The 27,718-nt window shown below is 42.0% G+C and overlaps 1 protein-coding gene across 4 annotated transcripts in view; it reads left to right on the top strand.

The window, feature by feature from the left end:
* Positions 1-27,718, top strand: part of LOC140187342 (uncharacterized) — a 452,977-nt gene that overhangs the window by 41,498 nt on the left and 383,761 nt on the right. For all 4 annotated transcript variants that reach the window (XM_072242544.1, XM_072242543.1, XM_072242546.1 and 1 more), the window contains exon 2: positions 26,433-26,510. In XM_072242544.1, the coding sequence (XP_072098645.1) occupies positions 26,433-26,510 (78 nt within the window). The remainder of the gene's footprint in view (positions 1-26,432; positions 26,511-27,718) is intronic.

Genomic DNA, 27,718 nt, shown 5'->3' with positions numbered 1-27,718 from the left:
ATTTTGCCAATATATCTATGAATGTTTTAATAAACCATGATAAACTTTTGAAAGAGCTTTTGATATTGAATCATGGAATCAAATAGCACAGAACCTAGCCCTTTCCATGCCAACTGTTCCTATCTATGCTAATGATTTGCCTATATTAGGAGTGTAACTCTAAACCTTTCCTATCCAGGTATCTGTTCAAAAGCCTTTACATGTTGTAATTGTACCTAGTTGTAACATCTTTGGCAGATCATTTCAGCTGTTCATTAATGTCTGTGTGGAGGGGGGTAAAAAAAAAATTGCCCCTCAGATCTTGCTTTAAATTTCTCCTTTCTTACCTTAAATCAGTGCCACCTTGTCCTAGAACCTCTTGCCCTGGAAGTAGGGATTCTGACTATCAGTGCCATCTGTCCCACTCCCCCACCTGTCTTCTAAATTCCAGTGAGAATAAATTCAGCCTTTCCAAATTCCTGTTATAATTACAACCCTCCATTCCAGAAAAAGCTTGATGAATCTGTTCTGCACTCTATTTCAAATTCTATGATGGATGAAGATGTTCATATTTATTCTTTGGTTTATTGATCTGACTTGGAAATCAATGTTGAAATCTTTGGCTAATTGATTTTGCAATTCATCATTGTGGTTAATTTTAAACAATTTAATACTTAACTTGCATTTACTATATATTGCACCTTGTAACTTGGCAAAGTGCTCCAAAGTACTTCTTGGGGGAGGTGTGAGTTGCGCTGAAGTTCATACAGAATCTCAGACAGAAATGTATCAGTTGGGTTTAGAGTCTTTAAGGATGTGATGGACTATATGGGTTGGACTTAAGTAGCTGAAGGCTTAACAGCGTGAGAATAATTGATACTGAGCAAGATTACAGCATTGGAAGAGCTCTGATGGAAGACGTTTATAAGGGATGGAAGAGATAATAAACAGAAGATGTTCTGCAGGTGCTGGAAATTCAGAACATGTACAAAATGCTGGAGGAACTCGGCTTATCAGGCAGCGTCTATGGAAATGATGTGGGCTGAGATCCTTCATCAGGACTGGAAAAGAAGGAGAAGAAGCCAGAATAAGAAGGTGTAGGGAGGGGAAGAAGTGCAAGGTGATAGGTGAAGCCAGTTTGGTGGGGGAGAGGATGAAATAAGAAGCTGGGGGGGTGATAGGTGGAAAAGTAAATGCTTGAGGAAGGAATCTGATGGAAGAGTGAACCATGGGAGAAAGAGGGAAGAGGGGCACCAGGAGGAGATGATGGACAGGTGAGGAGAAGAGAAGAGGTAAGAAGGGAGTCATGGAGGAAGAGGGAAAAGGGAGGGATAATAATACTGTAAGTTGGAGAAATCAATGTGCAAGCCATCAGGTTGGAATATGAGGTGCTATCCAGATGGAATATGGTGTTGCTGCTCCAACCTGACAGTGGCCTCTGTGGCAGTAGAGGAGTCCGTGGACTGGCATGTTGGAATGGGGATTAGAATTAAAATGGTTGACCACTGGGAAATCGTGCTTGATGTGGATGGAGCAAAGGTGCTCAACAGAGTTTTCTCCCAATATACACCGGGTCTCATTGTAGTGTACATCAGGAACACTGAATACAATGGATAACATAAACAGAATTGCGACCTCCCTTCTGTAGGCTATTGGTGATGAACAGCTGTTCCTGAATTTTTTTTGTGCTTAGATGGTCTTTTGCCCCAGTGGTGCCCAAGATGAGGCTTTTCCTGGTTGCTATGAGAGTTGTTCTGTCACCAGGCTTGAAGGTAGCATCTTGGGAATTTAGTAGGTAGTGCACTTCTGTGTTTAGCAAAGGCTTTTGGTTGGGCTGTAAGATGACTGTTTTTGAAGTACAAACGTTATCTACACACTTGTAGATGTAGCTGGTGACAGATGAGGCATATTTCTCAATCTGTGTCTTCTCCATTTGTGGTGGCCGCCTTGAACATCTGTTCATCAGTTCATTCAAAACAGTCCTGAAGCATAGAATTTGCTTCCTTAGGCTATACAATGATAGTCCTCTTTGACTGGTTTCTTCATTTTCAACAATGGTGGTTATACTGGTATTAACATTATGGAGATGTCGTCAGAAACCAGGATGAGGGAATGGGATGGTTTTGTAAGTACTGCATCTGTTTATATAAACATTGTCCATGTTCCCCTAGTGGCCATGGTGACATATATAACCATAACCATATAACAATAACAGCACGGAAACAGGCCATCTCGGCCCCTCTAGTCCGTGCTGAACTCTTACTCCCACCTGGTCCCGTCAACCTGCAGTCAGCCCATAACCTCCATTCCTTTCCTGTCCGTATCTCTATCCAATTTAACTTTAAATGACAACATTGAACCTGCCTCAACCACCTCTGCTGGAAGCTCGTTCCACACAGCTACCACTCTCTGAGTAAAGAAGTTCCCCCTCATATTACCCCTAAACTTTTGCCCTTTAACTCTCAACTCATGTCCTCTTGTTTGAATCTCCCCCACTCTCAATGGAAAAAACCTATCCACGTCAACTCTATCTATTCCCCTCATAATTTTAGATACCTCTATCAAATCCCCCCTCAACCTTCTACACTCCAGAGAATAGAGACCCAACTTGTTCAACCTTACTCTGTAACTTAGGAGATGAAACCCAGGCAACATTCTAGTAAATCTCCTCTGTACTCTCTCAATTTTATTGACATCTTTCCTATAATTCGGTGACCAGAACTGTACACAATACACCAAATTTGGCCTTACCAATGTCTTATACAATTTCAACATTACATCCCAACTCCTATACTCAATGCTCTGATTTATAAAGGCCAGCATACCAAAAGCGTTCTTCACCACCCTATCCACATGAGATTCCACCTTCAGGGAACTATGCACCATTATTCCTAGATCCCTCTGTTCTACAGCATTCTTCAATGCCCTACCATTTACCATGTATGTCCTATTTTGATTAGTCCTACCAAAATGTAGCACCTCACATTTATCAGCATTAAACTCCATCTGCCATCTTTCAGCCCACTCTTCTAAGTGGTCTAAATCTCTCTGCAAGCTTTGAAAACCTACTTCATTATCCACAACTCCGCCTCTCTTAGTATCATCTGCATACTTACTAATCCAATTGACCAACCCATCATCCAGATCATTAATATATATGACAAACAACATTGGACCCAGTACAGATCCCTGAGGCACACCACTAAATTGTCCTCCAATCTGACACACAATTATCCACCACTACTCTCTGGCGTCTCCCATCCAGCCACTGCTGTATCCATTTCACTACTTTGATATTAATACCTAACGATTGGTGGAATTTGGTAAAATATCCTGCAGGTTAACATGATTGAAGTATCCTGCAATTATGAAGAGATCATCTGGATGCTTGTTTTGTGGAGAGTTTATGATACTGTAAAGCTCTCCCAGTGTGACATTAGCATTAATGTTTGGGATGTAGACAGTGGTGATAAACACGATAGTACACTCCCTGAGCAGGTGATGTTACTGGCATTTAATGGTAACATGCTCAATTGCTCCAAAACAGTGACTGCTAACAACAAATGAGTTTGTGCACCAAGTCAGGCATTTTGTTGTTTCGCTATGTTTTGGTGGAAAACAATGCAACAGGATGTCACCTCACTACGTTCATTCTCAGTCTCTGTGAGTCCATTTTATTTTTTTTTTAGTGAGCAGATCTTGGTTGGCCAGCAAAAATGATGGTACCACCAGCTTAGTTAGTGCCTCGGCCCTCTTGCTGCGTTTCTGCTTTTTCTCACATTGCCTGCGTCTGCTGCTCCTTTGGCTTAGCTGCCTAAGCCAGGTTGCTGTTGCTGGTCCTGGCATCCATAGAATCGCTAGTTTATTGAGCACCACTAGTAACTCTGCTGCCAGTGGATTAAAAGTAATTTTGTCTAAGAGTTCAGTGGGGCTGTATTCATGGAGTTTTGGTCAACTGAAATCCCTGACAAGCTCCTTTGAAACACGATCATTATTGGGAGCCGGAGAAGCTGCTGCATCTCTACGAGCTGCCATGATCAAGTTGGTTCATGATTCATTCACTCAGGCATATGGTCTTATACTTACACTTAACACCTACAAAGTAACAGTCCTCTTGCAATTTTATCTCACTACACAACTCTACCATCTGCTGAGACTCTGGGGGGAAAGTATAGACTTCCCTTGGGAACACTCAATGCAGGCTGATGTGAATGATGAAATTCACCTTTTCCTTCAGTGCACCAGCACAGTCTTTGGCCAACTATACAGGGTTCCTCCGCCATCCGAAGGTAGAGTGTTCCTATGAAATGGTTTATAAGCCGAAATGTCGTAAAGCGACATTAACATTTATTTATATGGGAAAATTTTGTGAGTGTTCGCAGACCCAAAAATAACCTACCAAATCATGCCAAATAACACATAAAACCTAAAATAACAGTAATATATAGTAAAAGCAGGAATGATATGATAAATACACAGCCTATATAAAGTAGAAATACTTTTCCACAATCATTACTCAACTATTCTCCATAGCGAAAATCTCATGCAAGTGCCGTCGGCGAAAATCTCACGCAAGCGCTGTTGACAAGAACACTCTCTCCAGTAGCCTTTAAGCTATGAAGCTGCCAAATCGTACCAAATAACGCGTAAAAATACACAGCCTATATAAAGTAGAAATAATGTATGTACAGTGTAGTATCACTTACCGGAATCGGGACAGCGCCGAGCACACACATGATGGTGTGTTAGACTGAGTCGTCGCAGGTTGGGTGGTGCTGTGGCCCCCACCCTCCAGGCCGCCGAGTGATACATTGCCGCGAAGCATGCAGGAATGCAGCAGCAGCCGGGAGGTACACAGCACATCTTTAAGAAAAAATCGGAAATAAACAAGCTAATTAATTAGGCGCTGCCGGACACGTAATGGTCGGCCCACATCAGTGCCGATTTCCGATTGCGTCGTCTCTGATCTGGACCGACAATTATGTGTCGGCGGCATCTAATTAATTGGCATGTTTATTTTGTTGTCTGTTTCCATTAGAGCAGGAAGCTCATCTTCTCCTATCTCTGCCCGCCTCGATGTTGAAGGTCGAGGTTTGTCGTCTGCAGTGGCTGATGTGGAAGGCTTGCTTTACTGCTGAGACTCGCGCATTTTTCTATCACACAGTTCTTTAATAAGGACTCAAACCATCCTGCAAATATCTCGTAAACCGATGTACCCTTTCAAAATTAAAGTCCTACTTTATCATTACTCATTCGGTTTCGAGTGTTATCCTTTTTTCTTCCAACTGCATCAGCTCTTCATCTATCAGTTCTTGGTGATGGGATGCCAAAACCTCTGCAAAATCATCTTCGTCAACTTCCACAAGCCAAACTCACTTTGTCTTTCCTTCGTTCACCACGATCGAAAGGCTTAATTATGTCTAGTTTTAGAACATAGAACATAGAATAGTACAGCACAGTACAGGCCCTTTGGCCCACAATGTTGTGCCGACCCTCAAACCCTGCCTCCCATATAAGCCCCCACCTTAAATTCCTCCATATACCTGTCTAGTCGTCTCTTAAACTTCACTAGTGTATCTGCCTCCACCACTGACTGAGGCATTGCATTCCACGCACCAACCACTCTCTGAGTAAAAAACCTTCCTCTAATATCCCCCTTGAACTTCCCACCCCTTACCTTAAAGCCATGTCCTCTTGTATTGAGCAGTGGTGCCCTGGGGAAGAGGCGCTGGCTATCCACTCTATCTATTCCTCTTATTATCTTGTACACCTCTATCATGTCTCCTCTCATCCTCCTTCCCTCCAAAGAATAAAGCCCTAGCTCCCTTAATCTCTGATCATAATGCATATTTTCTAAACCAGGCAGCATCCTGGTAAATCTCCTCTGTACCCTTTCCAATGCTTCCACATCCTTCCTAGTGAGGGGACCAGAACTGGACACAATACTCCAAGTGTGGCCTAACCAGAGTTTTATAGAGCTGCATCATTACATCACGACTCTTAAACTCTATCCCTCGACTTATGAAAGCTAACACTCCATAAGCTTTCTTAACTACTCTATCCACCTGTGAGGCAACTTTCAAGGATCTATGGACATGTACCCCGAGATCCCTCTGCTCCTCCACACTACCAAGTATCCTGCCATTTACTTTGTACTCTGCCTTGGAGTTCGTCCTTCCAAAGCGTACCACCTCACACTTCTCCGGGTTGAACTCCATCTGCCACTTCTCAGCCCACTTCTGCATCCTATCAATGTCTCTCTGCAATCTTCAACAATCCTCTACACTATATACAACACCACCAACCTTTGTGTCTTCTGCAAACTTGCCAACCCACCCTTCTACCCCCACATCCAGGTCGTTAATAAAAATCATGAAAAGTAGAGGTCCCAGAACAGATCCTTGTGGGACACCACTAGTCACAATCCTCCAATCTGAATGTACTCCCTCCACCACCACCCTCTGCCTTCTGCAGGCAAGCCAATTCTGAATCCACCTGACCAAACTTCCCTGGATCCCATGCCTTCTAACTTTCTGAATAAGCCTGCCATGTGGAACCTTGTCAAATGCCTTACTAAAACCTGTATAGATCACATCCACTGCACTACCCTCATGTATATGCCTGGTCACCTCCTCAAAGAACTCTATCAGCCTTGCTAGACACGATCTGCCCTTCACAAAACCGTGCTGACTGTCCCTGATCAGACCATAATTCTCTAAATGTCTACAGATCCTATCTCTAAGAATCTTTTCCAACAACCTTCCCACCACAGACGTAAGGCTCACTGGTCTATAATTACCCGGACTATCCCTACTACCGTTTTTGAACAAGGGGACAACATTCGCCTCCCTCCAATCCTCCGGTACCAGTCCTGTGGACAACGAGGACATAAAGATCCTAGCCAGAGGCTCAGCAATCTCTTCTCTCGCTTCGTGGAGCAGCCTGGGGGATATTCCGTCAGGTCCCAGGGACTTATCTGTCTTAATGTATTTTAACAACTCCAACACCTCCTCTCCCTTAATATCAACATGCTCCAAAACATCAACTTCACTCATATTGTCCTCACCATCATCAAGTTCCCTCTCATTGGTGAATACCGAAGAGAAGTATTCATTGAGGACCTCACTCACTTCCACAGCCTCCAGGCATATCTTCCCACACCTTTATCTCTAATCGGTCGTACCTTCACTCCTGTCATCCTTTTTTTCTTCACATAATTGAAGAATGCCTTGGGGTTTTCCTTTACCCTACTCGCCAAGGCCTTCTCATGCCCCCTTCTTGCTCTTCTCAGTCCCTTCTTAAGCTCTTTTCTTGCTTCCCTATATTCCTCAATAGACCCATCTGATCCTTGCTTCCTAAACCTCATGTATGCTGCTGCCTTCCACCTGACTAGATTTTCCACCTCACTTGTCACCCTTGGTTCCTTCACCCTACCATTCTTTATCTTCCTCACCGGGACAAATTTATCCCTTACATCCCGCAAGAGATCTCTAAACATCGACCACATGTCCATAGTACATTTCCCTGCAAAAACATCATCCCAATTCACACCTGCAAGTTCTAGCCTTATAGCCTCATAATTTGCCTTTCCCTAGTTAAAAATTTTCCTGTCCTCTCTGATTCTATCCTTTTCCATGATAATGCTAAAGGCCAGGGAGCGGTGGTCACTCTCCCCCAGATGCTCACCCACTGAGAGATGTGTGACCTGACCCAGTTCATTACCTAATACTAGATCTAGTATGGCATTCTCCCGGTCATGTACTGTGACAGGAATCCATCCTGGACACACTTAACAAACTCTGCCCCATCTAAACCCTTGGAACTAATCAGGTGCCAGTCAATATTAGGGAAGTTAAAGTCAGCCATGATAACAACCCTGTTATTTTTGCACCTTTCCAAAATCTGCCTCCCAATCTGCTCCTCTGTATCTCTGCTGCTACCAGGGGGCCTATAGAATACCCCCAGTAGAGTAACTGCTCCCTTCCTGTTCCTGTTCCGTAAGTGTAACACCCTTACAAGCTCTTTCAGGCTTTTCCAATACCATAGAATTCATCTTGCAAACGGCTGCTCACAGGCACGTGTTAAAGCAAAGCAGTTCTGAATCCGGGGGAGGGTGGCTGCTTGGGGCGCGTGCTGATTTTTTATCACGCACTGAATTTTTTTCGTAACAGTGCAAACACCTTCTGAAAGCGAAAATAGGGTACTAATGTAGGTCTTTCATAACAGTGAGGTTTCGTAAAGCGAATGTTCGAAAAGCGGGGGACACCTGTACTCAGATGTTAATAGAAGTAAGGGAGAAAGTTATGGGGACCTTTACAGAGATGTTGTATCAGGATAGTACTGGAAGACACCAGATATCGGAGTTTGAAATGGATAGTAGGGAGAAGTCTGGAAACTACGGGCTTGTGAACCATGGATCAGTAGTAAGGAAGTTGTTTGAGAAGACTGAAAGGACAGAGTTTGTCTTCACTTGGGAAATCAGACACTTGTTACAACAAGATAGCATGGTTTTATGTAGGGGAAAGTATGCCTCACAAATCTGAGCTTTTTTGAGGTGATGAGGAATATTGAGGGGAGAGGTGTAGACTTGGTTTATATGAACATTAGAAAGGCTTTTGACAAGTCCTGGATGGTAGGATGGTCCAAAGGTTAGGGTCCAAGAGATCTCAAGCATTTTGACTTACTTGATCTAAAATTGGTTGGATAGGTTTGGAGGCAGTGGTATATGGAACCTATAGCAAAGTGGTGTACCATGGGAATCAGTGCTGGGACCCTTTGTTTGTTACATGACTTTGATGAGAATGAATCAGGTTTATTATCACTGGCATGTGTCATAAAATTTGTTAACTTAGCAGCAGTTCCATGCAATACATAATATAGAAGAAGAAAAAAGTAAGTAAGTCAATTACAGTATATGTATATTGAATAGATTAAAAATTGCTCAGAAACAAATAATATATATTTAAAAAGTGAGATAGTGTTCATGGGTTCAATGTCCATTTAGGAATCGGGTGGAAGAAGCTGTACCTGAATCACTAAGTTTGTGCCTTCAGGCTTCTGTACCTTCCACCAGATGGTAACAGTGAGAAAAGGGCATGCCCTGGGTGCTGGAGGTCCTTAATAATGGACGATGCCTTTCTGAGACACCGCTCCTTGAAGATGTTCTGGGTACTTTGTAGGCTAGTACCCAAGATGAAGCTGACTAAACTTACAACCCTCTGCAGCTTCTTTCAGTCCTGTGCAGTAGCCGCCTCCCTCCACCCCCCCCCCCCATTCCAGAGTGATGCAACCTGTCAGAATGCTAGAATGCTCTCCATGGTACATCAATAGAAGTTTTTGAGTGTATTTGTTGACATACCAAATCTTTTCAAACTCCTAATGAAGTATAGTTGCTGCCTTGCCTTCTTTATAGTTGTATCGATATGTTGGGACCAGATTAGGTCCTCAGAGATCTTGACACCCAGGAATTTAAAACTGTTCACTCTCCCCACTTCTGATCCCTCTGAGGATTGGTATGTGTTTCTTTGTCTTGCCCTTCCTGAAATCCTCAATCAGCTCTTTCGTCTTATTGACGTTGAGTGCAAGGTTGTTGCTGTGACACCACTCCACTCGTTGGCGCATTCCTGGAGCCCTCTTGTCTCAATTTGAGATTCTACCAACAATGGTTGTATCATCAGCAAATTTATAGATGGTACTTGAGCTATGCCTAGCCACACAGTCATGGGTATAGAGTGAGTAGAGTAGTGGACTAAGCACACACCCCTGAGGTGCACCAATGTTGATCGTCAGTGAGGAGGAGATATTATCACCAAATCCACACAAATTGTGGTCTTCCGGTTAGGAAGTCGATGATCCAATTGCAGAAGGAGGTACAGATGCCCAGGTTCTGTAACTTCTCATTCAGGATTGTGGGAATGATGGTGTTAAATGCTGAGCTATAGTTGAACAGCATCCTGACATAGGTGTTTGTATTGTCCAGGTGGTCTAAGGCCATGCGAAGGGGCATTGAGATTGCGTCTGCTGTTAACCTATTGTGATAGGCAAATTGCAGTGGGTTCAGGTCCTTGCTGAGGCAGTTTATTAGTAAGTTTGCAAAGTCTGTGGATTCCAGATAGCAAAAAAAAGTCCTCTAAGCATATAGATAGACATCAGCTGGAAAGTCATAGTCATACTTTATTGATCCCAGGGGAAATTGGTTTTCGTTACAGTTGCACCATAAATAATAAATAGTAATAGAACCATAAATAGTTAAATAGTAATATGTTAATTATGCCAGTAAATTATGAAATAAGTCCAGGACCAGCCTATTGGCTCAGGGCGTCTGACCCTTCAAGGGAGGAGTTGTAAAGTTTGATAGCCACAGGCAGGAATGACTTCCAATGATGCTCTGTGCTGCATCTCGGTGGAATGAGTCTCTGGCCGAATATACTCCTGTGCCCACCCAGTACATTATGTAGTGGATGGGAGACATTGACCAAGATGACATGCAACTTAGACAGCATCCTCTTTTCAGACACCACTGTGAGAGAGTCCAGTTCCATCCCCACAACATCACTGGCCTTACGAATGAGTTTGTTGATTCAGTTGGTGTCTGCTACCCTCAGCCTGCTGCCCCAGCACACAACAGCAAACATGATAGCACTGGCCACCACAGACTCGTAGAACATCCTCAGCATCGTCCGGCAGATGTTAAAGGACCTCGGTCTCCTCAGGAAATGAAGTAGATAAAGCTTAACCTAGAGTGTAAGGAATTGCATCCCGAAGACTTCTGGTAGGACAAATTGATATATATGATAGGGGAGCTTCAGGAACATTGATATACAAGGGAATTGGGCGTAAAAGTCTTCAGCTCCTTGATAGTAAGGATGGGGTGGCTTTTAAAAAAAAGGCACACTTTCATAGGCAAAGATATTAAGTATAAGAATTGGGGTGTCATGTTGCAGTTTTATAAAACATTAGTTAGACTGCATTTGGAATGGTATGTTTAGTTTTGATGTTGCAATCAGAATCAGGTTTATCACCGGCATGTGACGTGAAATTTGTTAACTTAGCATCAGCAGTTCAATGCAATAATAATCTAGCAGAGAGAGAAAAAAATAATAAAATAAAACATAATAATAAATAAACAAGTAAATCAATTACATATATTTAATACAGGCAGTCCCCAGGTTAGGAACGAGATCCGTTCCTAAGTATGTATTTAAGTCGAATTTGTAGGCAAGTCGGAACAGGTACACACGATTCTTATTTAATGTCAGTTAGTCAAATGTTTGTCTTAGTATATAGTATATATTTTACCTTTCTATGCAGAGCTTTTCTTTTTCTCATCATAAGTGGCCTTGTTGCAGCTGAGGCCCTCGGTAACTGTACGGTGAACTTCGGTGAACCTCTCTGTATTAGGATCTTGCTCCTCTAACTTCGCCATCCCTGCTTCAATGAGACAAAAGGCTTCAGCTAACTCTTGTCAAAAACTTTCTCGGCTCTAGAGTTTTTAGGTCCCAGTCTTCTTCCTCAAATGCTGTCATCACTTTATCCTTTAAAATTGATGGACTGTAGCCTCACACTTTTCCAATGACCGATGACATTTCACCTCTTTCCGATCGCTTTATTATTTCCACTTTTTTTCCTTTGATGCATCACCAGCACTTGCATCGGATTTTCGCTTTGGAGGCATGGTTACAAGGGTAAATAAGAGAAAAGTTTAAGCCAAGTACAAAGTTACACACTCAACACAGTGTTAACGGCAATGTGATCCGACTTAAAATGGCGGATGGCGTTCTCCTTCCTCGAGCCATCGAACCGCTGAAGCCGCGCAATGTTTTCATGAGCGTCACAAAGTAGTGCATGCATTCATTATTACGAACCATTGTACTTAACTCAAATTTTTAATATAGGCTTTATGGCAGTCCGTTCGTAAGTACCAGTTGTCCGTAAGTTGGATATTCGTAACCCGGGGACTGCCTGTAGATTATTAAAAATTGTGCAAAAATAAATACTGTATATTAAAAAAAGTGAGGTAGTTTCCAAAGCTTTAAAGTCCATTTATGAATTGGATGGCAAAGGGGAAGACGCTGTTCCTGAATAGCTGAGTGTGTGCCTTTAGGCTTCTGTATCTCCTACCTGATGGTAACAGTGAGAAAAGGGCATGCCCTGGGCGCTGGAGGTCTTTAATAATGGACGCTGCCTTTCTGAGACACTGCTCCCTAAAGATGTCCTGGGTACTTTATAGGCTAGTGCCCAAGATGGAGCTGACTAGATTTACAACCACCTTCAGCTTTCGGTCCTGTACAGTAGCCCCTCCCTACCAGACAGTGATGCAGCCTGTCAGAATGCTCTCCACGGTACAACTTCTAAAGTTTTTGAGTGACATGCCAAATTTGTTGACCTGCCAAATCGCTTCAAACTGCTAATGAAGTATAGCCACTGTCTTGCCTTCTTTATGACTACATCAATATGTCGGGACCAGTTTAGACCCTCAGAGATCTTGATACCCAGGGACTTGAAGCCGCTCACTCTCTCCACTTCTGATCCCTCTGAGGATTGGTATGTGTTCCTTCATTTTACCCTTCCTGAAGTCCACAATCAGCTGTTTCGTCTTACTGACGTTGAGTGCCAGGTTGTTGCCGTGACACCACTCCACTAGTTGGCATGTCTCTCTCCTGTCATCTCCATCTGAGATTCTACACAATGGTTGTATCATCAGCAAATTTATGGATGGTATTTGAGCTATGCTTAACCACACAGTCATAGGTATAGAGAGAGTAGAGCAGTGGGCTAAGCACACACCCCTGAGGTGCACCAGTGTTGATTTAGCCAGGTTGTTGCTGTGGCACCATTCCACAAGTTGCCATATCTCACTCCTGTATGCCCTCTCGCCACTACCTTACATAATGCGGTAGCACTGGAGTGCAGAAGAAATTAGCAAGCTGTTACCTCGAGCAAGGTCTATACTTTTAAGGCTAGGTTGGATTTATTCTCACAGAATGTGTGAGGCTGAGGTCATGCATAATCAGAATCTTCTTTCTAGGCCAGTTTAGTCTTGACTAGAAGGCACTGGTTTAAGGTGAGACAGGATAAATTTAAAGTTGATCTGAGGGGTAATTATTTTTCGTAGAGGGCAGTGAATAAGCCGGAACTAGTTGCCAGAGAGGATGTTAGAGCTAATTACAAGTATGATTTTTAACTAACATTTGGACAGGTATGGCTTGGAAGGGTTTAGGATATTGGCCTGAATCGGGTAAGTTATATTAGCATGCATAGGCATTGCCATCAGCATGTAAGGACCCACAACTGTGCTCTGTTTCTATGATTTGACGATAAGCCTCTGTTTTTGTAAGCTGACTAATTCAGTCTTTGGACGCTTGAAATTGTCAGCTTGCAAATGGAATCTGGTGAGGTTTCATTTGAAATTCCTAGTTGGCATCAATTGGGGAATGGGAAAAGAACATGGATGATATCGCAGGGGTACTAGTGTAAATGTGTATAAATGGGAATTTAAAAAATATGGGTCATTCTTTGAATGTTTAAAATTGGAACCACTTGTGGGAATGGGCAGTGACAGTGGTTTGGGGGCATTGGACAACCATTGTGTACTCTTATCATGTCTAAGGTTGTAGCTAGATTGGGAAGGATAACATTGACTTGGTTATCATAGTCACATGTGCCTAGGATATCATTTGTGACGCTCAATTATAGCTATTCTTTTTAAAAAAAAAAAGCTAGTCATCTTGAGTTCAAACATGAAGGTGCAGGAACGATGGGGAAAAATTTAGGAGAGTGGGTGACAATAGTTTAAAAGGGGGGGGTTCAGATCTGGATTTTTATTTAGGATTGTGGATCTGATGTAAAGGGAACAGTAAAGAACAAGGAACTGTCAACAGTATGTCAGTGTGGGGTCCAGGAAGGGAAGCTGATTGGTCATCAGAGTGCTGGGAAAAGGTCAAAGGGACCTTCTGTATTTGAAAAGAATTTACCATGTTGCCAGGTTTTATGTAATATTAACTTGAACTCTTGGGAAAATGCCTTGAGTGCCTCATCCACGTTGAGTTTCCTGCTGCTTTTTCTTTCTCTGCAATACCTTAAAAGGAAACCTTCAGGCTGTAAGCCACATTTGGCTAAACAGAAGACTCTTTTTTTACACTAAACATTCTTCCTGTTTCTGGCGCTTTATGCTGACAGGCTGATTTTCTTTTTTAGGTAAGTTAGATTAAGACAGCCTGGCATTTGAGAGCACCTCCACCAATTTCAAATTGGATAGGAGCATACTTTCTGGCTATATCCAGAGATGCGTCTGCAGAAACTTTTCTTCCTGCTCCCATGCTTCTTGCTTCTTATAGATCCTAAGATTATATCAGTGCCACCCCCCCCCCAACCATTTCACTATTTTTCATCTACCTGCTGTTACTTGGAGTACCAGCTTGAGAATGTGGCATGTTTCTATGTATACCTAGCAGCATTCAGAGGCACCTAACCATCCCCTCTTTTGACGTTGCCCATCCCTTTGCCTCTACAGATGTTGCTTGATACTGAGTTTTTCCAGCAGTATCTTTTGCTCCAGGTTCCAGAATCTAAATCTCCTTAGTAAAGTCCTTATTTATTTTTAAATTCTGAATTTTGTTTTCAAAGTCTTTTGATTTTTCTCCTTATCTTTGCAAACTTCCACCGGCCTCCTGTGTTGTAAGTTGTTACAACATTCCACTTATTGTCCCTTAATCATTTCAAAATTATTACTTGACCATTGTTAGCTGTATCTTTAACTGCCAAAGCCAAAAGCTCACCACCTCATTACCTGTTCCACTTATGACACTCCTTGACCTCCGCCCCCCCCCCACCAAAAAACTTTGGGTAAACCCATGTTTGGCCTCAGTTTCTCTTTTCTGGCCTAGTGGTCATTTATTATCAAAAATAATCTTGTGTATTTTCATCGTACCAATACCTCTTCAGTACTACAAAACTTTGTTAGTTCAGAATAGTTATCGACAAAGGAATTCAACTGTCATGTTCTTTTGATTGACTGTAAATGAACAAAATCAGTGCAGATAATGGAATACCTTCATATAATGCTTTAGATGATTGCATCCTCCAAATCTTCATTGTAACATTCAAGATGATTGTCAATACCGTCATAATTCATAACTTGTCATTCATTTATTTTGCACTCCTGGCCGTTTTAGGCATCACTAAGACTGAATGCTTGAAACTGCAGTGAGCAAAACTGTTCTAAATTGTTTTACTGCTTATTTCCCGCCAGCTATCAGTGATAAAAAATCATTACTTTTATGAACACAAACTCTCACATTGGCTAAGTCTCTGAATATATGTCTATATCTATATCTAAACTTAGCAAAGTTCTAATACTGACTCTTCAAATGGAAAGAGAGAATAAACTTGATATTGTAGAATGCAAATTTTAAATTTTTTTTTCTATACTGCTGCTTAGCCATGATCTATCAAATGCAGCCATGTCATCTAGCTAAACATGATAGACCTATTAAAAGTGACAGCCATGGTGAATAGTATTGGTGGTATTTTTCCAGTAGTTTTAGGCACTTCTTTTGGTTTGAAATTTTGATCTTCAAGTATTTGTATGGCAATAGTTGGAGATGGCATATTGAAGAGCAGTCAGTTTTGTTTTTGATGTTTAACTTTACTGTGCCATTGTTCCTGAGATAGCCAAAGTGAACCAGGGACTCATTGCTGACATTTTATCTGGGTAATGCATTATTAGAATACAGAATGTAGCACAGTGCAGCACAAGAATGTACTCTTGGCTTACAATGTCTGTACATGACTATATTCCTCCATTTTGTGCCTGTTCTTAAGTCTACCAAAGTAAGGGAAAAAGGGAGGAGGTCCTGAAAAAAAGTATATGGGGCGTTAGGAAGGAAGCTGAGAAGCAGGACCTCAAGGATAGTAGTCTTGGGGTTGCTGCTTGGGCCACACGACAGTGTGGATAAGAAATAGAATGAGGTGGCACATGAAAGCATAGCTGAAGATTTGGAGCAGGGGATAGGGATTCAGACTTCTGGATAATTGGAGCCTCTTCTGGGACAGGTGGGACCTGTACAAAAGGGACGGGTTGCATTTGAATCTGAGGGGACCAATATTCTTGCAGGCAGACTTAATAGAACTGTGGGGGATGGTTTAAACTAGTATGCAGAGGGGTGGAAACCAGGATGTTAGAGTTGAGGATGAGCCAACAAGTTTACAAGTAGATGATGGGTGTGGCAGGAATATAAGGAAGGACAAGCCAATGATTGGATACAAATGCAGACAGAGCAAAGAGTTAAATTGTACCACAGAGGCAAAATTCAAAAGGGCAAAGAATGCAGGACTGAAGTTGCTGTGTTTAAATGCACGTAGCATTTGGAATAAGATGGACGAACTCATGGTGCAATTAAAGATTGGTCGGTATGACATTGTGGGCATCACTGAGTCATGGCCAGAAGAAGGCCATAGTTGGGAACTTAACATCAAAGGATATACCTTGTATCGAAAGGACAGGCAGGAAGTCATAGGCAGTGGTGTGGCTCTGTAGGTAAGAGATGCAATTACATCTTTAGAAAGAGCTGACAGAGAATCAGAGAATGTTGAACCTTTGAGTGGAGTTAAAGGAATTGCAAGAGTAAAAGAAAGCATTGTGCGAATTATATCTAGGCCTCCAAGTAGTAGCCAAGATGAGGGGATGAGATTGCAAAGGGAGCTGGAAAAGGCAAGTAATAAGGGTAATGACACAATTGTAATGGGGGACTTCAGTATGGAAGGGGGTTGGTATCAGATGCAAAAAAGGGAATTTGTTGAATGCCTGTGAGTTGGCTTTTTAGAGCAGCTTGTGCTTGAGCCTGTTCGGGGAAAGGCTATCTTAAATTGGGTGTTGTGTAATAACCCAGATCTTATTAGGGAGATTAATGTAAAGGAACCCTGAGCAGGCAGTGATCATAATGTACTGTAATTTGAGAGGGAGAAGCACAAATCACATGTATCTGTATTGCAATGAACAAGGGAATTACAGGGGCATGAGATAGGAGCTTGTGCTGGTGGATTGAAGGAGGATACTGGCGGGGATGACAGCAGATTCGAGATGGCTGAAGTTTCTGGGAATAATTCACAAGGTGCAGTATAGGTATGACCCACAGAGGAAGAAATTCTCAAATGGCAGGAGTAGGCAACAATGGCTGACAAAGGAAGTTAAGGACTGCATAAAAGCCGAGGAAAGGACATATAAGGTAGCAAAGTGAGTGGGAAGTTGGATGTTTGGGAAGCTTTTAAAATCTACAAAAGGCAACTAAAAAAGCTATAAGAAGGGAAAAGATTAAATATTAGGGCAGACTAGCCAATAATATAAAGCAGGATACCAAAAGTTTTTTCCAGTTATATAAAGAATAAAAAGGAGACGAGAGTTGATATTGGACCACTGGAAAATGATGCTGGTGAGGTACTAATGGGGAACAAAGAAATGGCAGATGAACTTAATGGGTACTTAGCATCTGTCTTCACTATAGCAGTGTGTCAGAAGTCCGTGAGTGTCAGGGAGCAGGAGTGAGTGCCATTGATTAAAGGCATCCGTTAGTCTTGCGAGACCATGGATCTGTACCTGGAAAGTCTTCACTCTCCAGGGCGCAGGCCTGGGCAAGGTTGTATGGAAGACCAACAGTTGCCCATGCTGCAAGTCTCCCCTCTCCACGGCACCAATGTTGTCCAAGGGAAGGGCATTAGGACCCATACAGCTTGGCACCAGTGTTGTCGCAGAGCAATGTGTGATTAAGTGCCTTGCTCAAGGACACAACACGTTCCCTCGGCTGGGGCTCGAACTCACGACCTTCAGGTAGCTAGTCCAATGCCTTAACCACTTGGCCACGTGTCATTGGGATTACAAAGGAAAAAGTGCGAGACAAACTCAAAGGTCTTAAGGTGGATAAATCACCTGGACCAGATGGACTACATGCCAGAGTCCTGAGAGTGGTTGCTGAAAAGATAACCAATGCATTGGTCATGATCTTTCAAGGATCACTTGATTATGGCATGGATCCGGGGACTGGAAGATTGCAAATGTCCCTCCACTCTTTAAGAAGGGAGGAAGGCAAAAGAAAGGAAATTATAGGCCATTTAGCCTAACCTCAGTGGTTGGGAAAATGTTGGGGGGACCAAGCAGTGGGTCCTCCTCTAAATTTGGCTTCTTTTTCAAGTAGGCGTCTAGATTTGACTGCCCTTTCTTCAGTTTCCTCTCATGAAACAGTTCTTGGTAGCAAGAAATCAGTCAAGAACACCTCTCTTTGCATTATTGCTTTGCTCTCGGTCAGGATTATTATCAATTAACTGGTTCATGATTTGTGTGATTGTGGTGATGCTAGTGCTGAGGAACTTTGTGGTGAGGTTTCTTGCTGCTGTTTCCTCTTTTCCATCCGTGTCCTCAGATTCACCCAGGATGCGTTGCTGTACTAATTCTCAAAGCTCTTTGTAATTAAGGCGCTCACCATGAGAATGCAGTAACACTTCAACATCGCCATCATTAACATCCTCTAATGCTGCTTCATTGCCCAGTTCAATGATGTTTTGGATGACTGGTTCCGCCTGAAGTCTGTGGAGTTTCATATCCATGCTAATGCTTTCCTAGACTTCACTGGAAGTTGCAGGCTGTTTTCCAGATATTATGGGTGGGGGGGGTGGGAGCGAATAAATTGGAGAGGAAGCAAGTAAGTATACATATGCAGGGAAGGCAGAGCATGAACTGATATATGATTGGCTGTGAGTGGCTCAGATTGTATGTAAAGTGCTTTCATTGGCTGATTGAATGTTTACTGTAATGGCAGCCACTCTTGAAAAGTTTTAAATGTTGTTTAGAATGAACTTTTGCCATTTTAAAATTTCAACAAAGAATGGAATAACTGATTTGCAACAAATCAGTGCTATGCAGGGTAGTGTTATGCGGGGTTTGAGTGTACAATTCTCTTTTCAACTTTCTGCTTTCTCATTAGAGTAATGCACGCTAGTATTTACCGTTTTCATGTGGGGTGGATGGTGTGTAGAAATCTGCCCCACAGCCTCTATTCCAGAGAAAATAATCCAAGTTTGCGCAACTCCTCCTTATAATTAATAACTCTCCAATCCATGCAACATCCTGATGAGCCTCTTTTGCACTTCTCTAAACTTCCACATTTGATGTATTCCAAATGTGGCCCAATCAAATTTTGCACAGTTACGACATAATTTCTGGACCTATACTCAGCACTCCAACTGATGAAGGCACTTATGCCATACACTTTCTTTATCATCTTTTGGGATGTTATGTACTTGTGCCCCAAGATCACTCTATACACAATAATCGCAAGAGTCCTGACAAACTTGCTATGTACTTTCCCTTTTATATTTGACCTCCACGAGCGTAAAACTTGTCGACATTAAACTCCATCTCCTGTTTCTATTTCCAACTGATCTATATTTTGCTGAATCCTTTGATAGCCTTCCTCATTTGCCACAACTGTCAATTTTTGTATCATTTGCAAATTTGCTAATCAGCTCTCCAAAACTTTTGTCCAAACAATTGATATATAAAATTAGTGTAGTCACAGACTCAAACCAGAATAGTACCCTTCCACCTGCCACCCCCCACCCCCGCATCCTCAGTCTTCTGTAGCCAAGCTAATTTTGAATCCACTACCAAGTCGCACAATCCTGTGCCTAAATCTTATGAATCAGCTAACCATGAGGGACCTTGTTGAAACCGTTTATTTCCATTGCCCTTCTTTCAACAGTCATCTTTGTTCTCTCAAAAAAAAATCCAAATTTAAGACATGATCCCTCCTGCACAAAGACATGCTGATTATCCCTAATAAGTCTGCTTTTCTGGATGTAAGTAATTCCAATCCTTGAGCATAGTCTCCATAATTTCCTGACCACTTATCCAAAGCTTACAAGCTTGTAATTTTCTTTTTTGACCCTATTACCTTTAAATGGAAGAACAGTGTTGGCCATTCTTCATTCCTCTGGGACCTTGCCTGTGGCTAAAGAGGGGACAAGATCTCTGTCAAGGCCCTAGTAATCTCCCCTCTTGCCACTGTTAATAACTTGGAAACTGTACAGATTGAAAAGGAGGAGCTGCTTGTTGTCTTGAGGAAAATTAAAGTGGATAAATCCCCGGGACCTGACAGAGTGTTCCCTCGGACCTTGAAGGAGACTAGTGTTGAAATTGCGGGGGCCCTGGCAGAAATATTTAAAATGTCGCTGTCTACGGGTGAAGTGCTGGAGGATTGGAGAGTGGCTCATGTTGTTCCGTAAAAAAGGATCGAAAAGTAATCCGGGAAATTATGGGCCGGTAAATTTAATGTCGGTAGTAGGTAAGTTATTGGAGGGAGTACTAAGAGACAGAATCTACAAGCATTTGGATAGACAGGGGCTTATTAGGGAGAATCAACATGGCTTTGTGCATGGTAGGTCATGTTTGACCAATCTGTTGGAGTTTTTCGAGGAGGTTACCAGGAAAGTGGATGAAGGGAAGGCAGTGGATATTGTCTACATGGACTTCAGTAAGGCCTTTGACAAGGTCCCGCATGGGAGGTCAGTTAGGAAAATTCAGTCGCTAGGTATACATGGAAAGGTGGTAACTTGGATTAGACATTGGCTCGATGGAAGAAGCCAGAGAGTGGTGGTAGAGAATTGCTTCTCTGAGTGGAGGCCTGTGACTAGTGGTGTGCCACAGGGATCAGTGCTGGGTCCATTGTTATTTGTCATCTATATCAATGATCTGGATGATAATGTGGTAAATTGGATCAGCAAGTTTGCTGACGATACAAAGATTGGAGGTGTAGTAGACAGTGAGGAAGGTTTTCAGAGCCTGCAGAGGGACTTGGACCAGCTGGAAAAATGGGCTGAAAAATGGCAGATGGAGTTTAATACTGACAAGTGTGAGGTATTGCATGTTGGAAGGACAAACCAAGGTAGAACATACAGGGTTAATGGTAAGGCACTGAGGAGTGCAGTGGAACAGAGGGATCTGGGAATACAGATACAAAATTCCCTAAAAGTGTCGTCACAGGTAGATAGGGTTGTAAAGAGAGCTTTTGGTACATTGGCCTTTATTAATCGAAGTATTGAGTATAAGAGCTGGAATGTTATGATGAGATTGTATAAGGCATTGGTGAGGCCGAATCTGGAGTATTGTGTTCAGTTTTGGTCACCAAATTACAGGAAGGATATAAATAAGGTTGAAAGAGTGCAGAGAAGGTTTACAAGGATGTTGCTGGGACTTGAGAAACTCAGTTACAGAGAAAGGTTGAATAGGTTAGGACTTTATTCCCTGGAGCGTAGAAGAATGAGGGGAGATTTGATAGAGGTATATAAAATTATGATGGGTATAGATAGAGTGAATGCAAGCAGGCTTTTTCCACTGAGGCAAGGGGAGAAAAAAAACCAGAGGACATGGGTTAAGGGTGAGGGGGGAAAAGTTTAAAGGAAACATTAGGGGGGGGGCTTCACACAGAGAGTGGTGGGAGTATGGAATGAGCTGCCAGACGAGGTGGTAAATGCGGGTTCTTTTTTAACATTTAAGAATAAATTGGACAGATACATGGATGGGAGGTGTATGGAGGGATATGGTCCGTGTGCAGGTCAGTGGGACTAGGCAGAAAATGGTTCGGCACAGCCAAGAAGGGCCAAAGGGCCTGTTTCTGTGCTGTAGTTTCTATGGGAGAGGTCTCATCAGCCCCTGAGGACTTGTCCACTATTACAGACACAAGATTCTGCAGATGTTGAAAATCTTGAGCAACACACTTGAAATGCTGGCAGAACTCAAATCAGGCAGCGTAAATGGAGGGAAATAAATAGTTGATTTTTCAAGTTGGTTCTTTTCAACAAGTCTGGAAAGGAAGGGGGCAGAAGCAGAATAAGAAAGTGGGGGAAGGGGAGGAGTATAAGCTGGCAGGAGATGGGTGAGATCAGGTGAGGGGGAATGTATGATTGGGGCAAGTTTGAAGATGACAAAACTTGGACTGGGGATAGTGAAGAGGGTAGTCTTGAGCTACAGGATGATATTGATCAGGTGGCAAGTTGGCCAGAGCGAAAGCAAATGAAACGTTAATGTGAGGGGATTTATTTTGGAGAGTTTGATAAGGATAATAAGCACATTGAACAGTAGGTTCCCGAGGAGTATTGAGGCACAAAGGAATTTTTGTGTATGAAGGTGCCTTAAAGTGGCAGAACAGTTAGATAGGGTAGTAAGTAATGGCATACAGGGTGTTTTCCTTCATCAGCTAAGGCCTAGAATATTAGAGCAGGGAAGTCTTACTACTACTTTATAAGTCATTTAGTTAAGCTACTGCTGGTATATTGTGTGTAATTTCTTTTTGCCACACTTCAGTAAGAAGTGACTGATGCACTGGAGAAAGTATAGAGGATGTTACCAGGTTGTGAAGTGAGACTGGGTGATTTGGATTAAGTTACCTTAGAGTGGAGTTTGAGTGCTATGGGTGGGGGGTGGGAACCTGAGAGATCTGGAAAAAAAAATCAAGGGGACTAATAGTGTGGATAGTAAGAAACTTGCTTCATATTAGAAGTGCCTGTAACCATAGGGCATTGGTTTACGGTAAGAAACAAGTGGCTTAGAGGAAATATAAAGAAGGTTGTTGGTGTTTGGAATACAGTGCCAGAGAGGCTGGTGGAAGCAGAGATTTCCACAACATTTAAGTAGTTAGAACCTTATGAGCACTTCAATCACCTGATGAGGGTTTGAGGATTAAAGGGAACCAACACAGAATTTTTCAGTGATTTGAAATCTGGAATTCAAAAAATCTGGGCAACTGAATTTTGAATGATCTAAAGTGCTGATAAATAGGAATAGTATAGTTAGGGCTTTTTGATGGTATAATTATGGTGGGCCAAAGCTCCTTTTATGGTACAGGTTTCCCCGGCCGTCCGAAGGTAGGGCATTCCTGTGAAACAGTTCGTAAGCCGGAATGACGCAAAGTGAAGAAGCAATTACCATTTACTTATATGGGAAAAATTTGTGAGCGTTCACAGACCCAAAAATTAACCTACCAAATCATGCCAAATAACACATAAAACCTAAAATAACAGTAACATATAGTAAAAGCAGGAATAATATGATAAATACACAGCCTATATAAAGTAGAAATACTTTTCTACAATCATTGCCGCACTGTTCTCTGTAGTGAAAATCTCATGCAAGCGCTCTCGGCAGAAACACTCTCTCCAGTAACCTTTAAGCTATGAAGCTGCCAAATTATATCAAATAACACATAAAAATACACAGCCTATGTAAAGTAGAAATAATGTATGTACAGTGTAGTATCACTTACCGGAATCGGGAAGGCAGCACCGAGCACACTGATGATGGTGTGTTAGGCTGAGTCGTCAGGGGTTATGGTGGTGCAGTGGTCCCAACCTCGAGGCCGCTGACCGATACCGATCCGCGAAGAATACAGCGGTGGCCGGAACACACCCAGCACATCTTTAAGAAAAAAGCCGAAATAAACAAGCTAATTAATTAGGTGTTGCCTGGCACATAAATGTCAGCCCAGATCAGAGATCAGAGGCTAGCGCAGCATTCTCCGCGGCAATGTATCGATCCGCGGCCCGGAGGTGGGGACTACTGGGGTGGTGGGACACTGAGGTGTCATCTCATCGTTGTCTTGTTTCCATCAGGGCAGGCAAGTCATCTTCTTCTATGTCTCCCTGCCTTGATGTTGAAGGTTGAGGTTCGTCATCTGCTGTGGCTGATGCGGAAGGCTTGAAAAATGACAGTATACTTGACTGCTTAGCCTTGTGCATTTTTCTATCATACAGATCTTTGTAAGCACTCAAACCATCCTGCAAATATGTCCTAAAGCTACGTACCCTTTCAGAATTAAAGTTGTACTTTTCTGCAATCATTGCAGCGACAATCTCACGCAGTTGCTTCACATTCAGTTCCTGGACGACTTCACTTTCGGTCTGTTCGCTACTGCATTCGGTTTCGATTGTTATCCTTTCCTCTTCCAATTGCATCAGCTCTTCATCTATCAGTTCTTGGTTATGGGATGCCAAAACCTCTTCAACGTCATCTTCGTCAACTTCCACAAGCCAAACTCATTCTGTTCTTGGTTCACCATGATCGAAATGCTTAATTATGTCTAGTTTTACACTAAGTGTAACACCCTTACGAGCTCTTCTAGGCTTTCCCGATACCTTAGAACTCATCTTGCAAATGGCTGCTCACAGGCACATGTTTAAGCAATGCAGGCTAGAATGCAGTTCTGGGGGAGGAGCTTGGCTGCTCAGGGCGCGTGCTGCTTTTTTCGCGCGCTGCCTTTTTTCGTAACAGTGAAAACACGTTCTGTTAGCGAAAACAGGTAACTAGCGCTCACAACCCACTGGAGGGACTCAGCGGGTCGGGCAGCATCTGTGGAAAAGATCGGTCGACGTTTCGGGCCGGAACCCTTAGTCAGGACCGAAGAGGGAATGGGCAGAGGCCCTGTAAAGAAGGTGGGGGGAGGGTGGGAAGGAGAGGGCTGGTAGGTTTCAGGTGAAAAATCAGTAAGGGGAAAGATAAAGGGGTGGGGAAGGGGAAGCCGGGAGGTGATAGGCAGGAATGGTGAAGAAGGAATAGGGGAAAACACAATGGGTAGTAGAAGGAGGCGGAACCATAATGTAGGTCTTTCGTAACAGCGAGGTTTCGTAAAACGAAAGTTCGAAAAGCGGGGGACACCTGTATTCTATGACACTTTAATTTTCAAAAATATTGTTTCGTAAATCCTTAGTACATTTTATGCAGAATCATTTGAAGTTCCTGGAAGCAACTAAACTTTTTGATGTGCATTATCTTAGTTAATTTTTATACTTGTGAAAGGTTTGGTATTGTATAATTAATTAAGAAGGAAGGAGTTTGTCCTATATCACTAATGCAACCTCTATGGAAAATTAATCCTCTTAGTGTTGTATCCCTTTTTTTCCTCTCCATGAAGATGTGTACACCATATGTTCTGTAGCTAATAATAAACCATGCATAATTATTTCATAGTAAACAGGCTATAAAGACTTGATTCAATTCAAAAACAACTTTTGTAATTATGTAATTATCCTTGAGAAATGAGAAACCAGGCAAGAAATCTGTAATGGATGGACCCTAATTGTAAGCGAGATGGTAAATGCTACAGAGATAGCAGGAGATTTATATTTGCCAATATGAATCTCGTTTTCAAAAAGATAGCAAAGCAGATGTTCAGGCAGGTGCATGAGATGCTAGGCTGCTCCTTTGCAAAAGGTTAGTGTTTTGTGAGGAGCTGACCTAAAATGTTTTTCAACATTTTCAATCTTTTTAAAAAAGAACGTTAGGAACTTATAACTTGCAAATGCAGAGTTGTCAAAGTGAACGAAAAAATGCAAACTTTAATGTAGAATTGGTGTGGGGAAACTAGTCCAAGAGAAATTTTATGACTAATGTTAAAAGTTCTCATTTGGAATGGACTTACAAACTTGTGGAATGGAATTTTAGAATTGTTAAAGCTGAAATGTGGAAAATTGTAAGGTCTTCTGGCACAGGAGCCAAAATAAACTGGCTGCTTTCAAACACGTGTATGATGATTATGCTTGAGCCACATGTATTAAGTTTCTGATGGTATTAAATGGTTTTGGTATCTATGTTATCGAAGATCTGTGAACATAAAAATTGGTTGTTTTGTTAGATAAGGTCGGAGCTCAGTCCCCGTCAGCCAGTTTAGTGTAATTTTATACTCTTATCTCCTTATTTAATTTATTTTTAATATTAATCAGATTTGATTTTGGCACTATTTTGATAAAGTAAGTGGACCTCCATCAATACTATAAATTTTGAGTTGAGAAAGCTTATTTTTGTTAATCTTGCAAATGTGGAAAATCGACTCTGTGCCTACGTATGATCTGTGGCTGAGAGAACTGGCAAATACTTTACATTTGGAGAGGCTGAGACTATTTAATGAGGACAGAGTGGACATCTTTGAAAGGATATGGGGCCCCGTATTGGCTCTCTTACGGGGTGAGGAGTGAGGTTTTTAGTGCCGTGCACCTCTGCTGTGTATGTTTACTTTTGCCTTTATATTTTTCTCTTTTTTGCTGCTCAATATTTAATTTGATTTTGCTGTGGTTGTGGTTTTTGTGGATGTGCTGTGTTTTTGTTAGTAATAAATAAAACATTTAAAAAAATAAATTTTTCAATGTTAAAACATTTCATACATTGATAGGACAATTTATTAAATATGTTATAGCTAAACTATGTCCAATGTCATTTCAAACCAATTATATTTGGCAGCCTTGAATGATTTCTGTGTTGCAAATATTTACTTTGCCATTTGGTAATAATTCAAAGCAGTACATTTTGGATTGTACTTGATTAATTTGTAATAAACTCTCTTTATTAGGTTTAAAAAGAAACAGAGAAAGCTTATTCGTACTTCATCTTGGTGTTTTTTTTATATATATATATATAGGCTAAACCTATCTATGGGGGATGGCTCTGTTTGGCACCTGAAGGGACAGATTTTGAAAATCCAATGCAGAGATCTAGGGTAAGTTTCCATTCTGTGTTTTTATCTAAGTATGTTTTGACATTTTCTGAAATAAAAAATAAAATGCTAGAAAAACTCAGCATGTGGGTTTGGATGCGGAAGGATAAATAATTAATGATTTGGGTCTTTGACTCTGAAAATGAACTAAATATTGGTACCAGACTTTTGTTTTAAACCATTCTTATCTGTATCTATCAGTATTAGATATATCTGCAAAATGTGAAAGTTAACTTGGCAGATCCAGTGGCTATGATTTTCAGTTTTGGCGTGAAAATCTGTTTCACAACCTGACAATTTGAGTAAAGAGTACACCTAATCAAGCAAGACCGATTTCTGCTTTAACTGATTTTAGACTGTAAGACTGTAAGATATAGGAGTGAATTAGGCCATTTGGCTCATTGCTCCACCATTTTGTCATGGCTGATCCAATTTTCCTCACAGCCCAAATCTCCTGCTGTATCTCTTCATGCTCTGACCAATCAAGAATCTATCAACCTCTGCCTTAAATGTACATTAAGACTTTGCCTCCTCAACTGCTTGTAGCAATTAATTCCATGGATTCACCACTCTTTTCATCTCCATTCTAAAAAGATTGCTGCTCCATTCTGAGGCTGTTCCTGGTCTTAGACTCTCCCACCAAAGCAAGTGTCCTCTCTACATCCACTCTATCAAGGCCTTTAACCATCTGATAGGCCTCAATGCGGTCACCCTTCATTCTTCTGAATTCTTGTGAATACAGCCCCAAAGCCATCAAACGCTCTTCATGTGACAAGCCATTCAATCCTGGAATCATTTCTGTGAGCCTTCTTTGAACCCTCTCCAGTTTCAGCTGTGACGAAAAACCAAGATATCAGAAGATTGATGCTGATGAGAGAGATAAGAGACAAATGGAGAAGCATTCAAAATGTTAATGAGAGAGATTAACGAAAAGAGACACAGTTCCGAGTATTGACAGACCGGTTGCTTTGAACCTGAACTGTTTGAAGTTTGATGGACAGGCGATACCCCAGCAGGGGGATAAAAGGAACAGGTTCTCTAAGGCAAGACACACACCACGAGATCATGAGATAACGAGACCCTGGAAGTGCGGTGTGCCCCCCCACAAGTTAGTGGGAGTTTGGAGGTCTGGTCGCGGGACCGACCATAGACGCACAGGGTGAAAAGGTACAATCGGCGGGAACCTGGTGTGTGTGTCCGCCCTTGCCTGG

This window comes from Mobula birostris, chromosome 24, assembly GCF_030028105.1.
Source record: "Mobula birostris isolate sMobBir1 chromosome 24, sMobBir1.hap1, whole genome shotgun sequence".
NCBI lineage: Eukaryota > Metazoa > Chordata > Chondrichthyes > Myliobatiformes > Myliobatidae > Mobula > Mobula birostris.
Note: the sequence above shows the minus strand (reverse complement) of the source record. Positions and strands in the feature narration are given on the sequence as shown.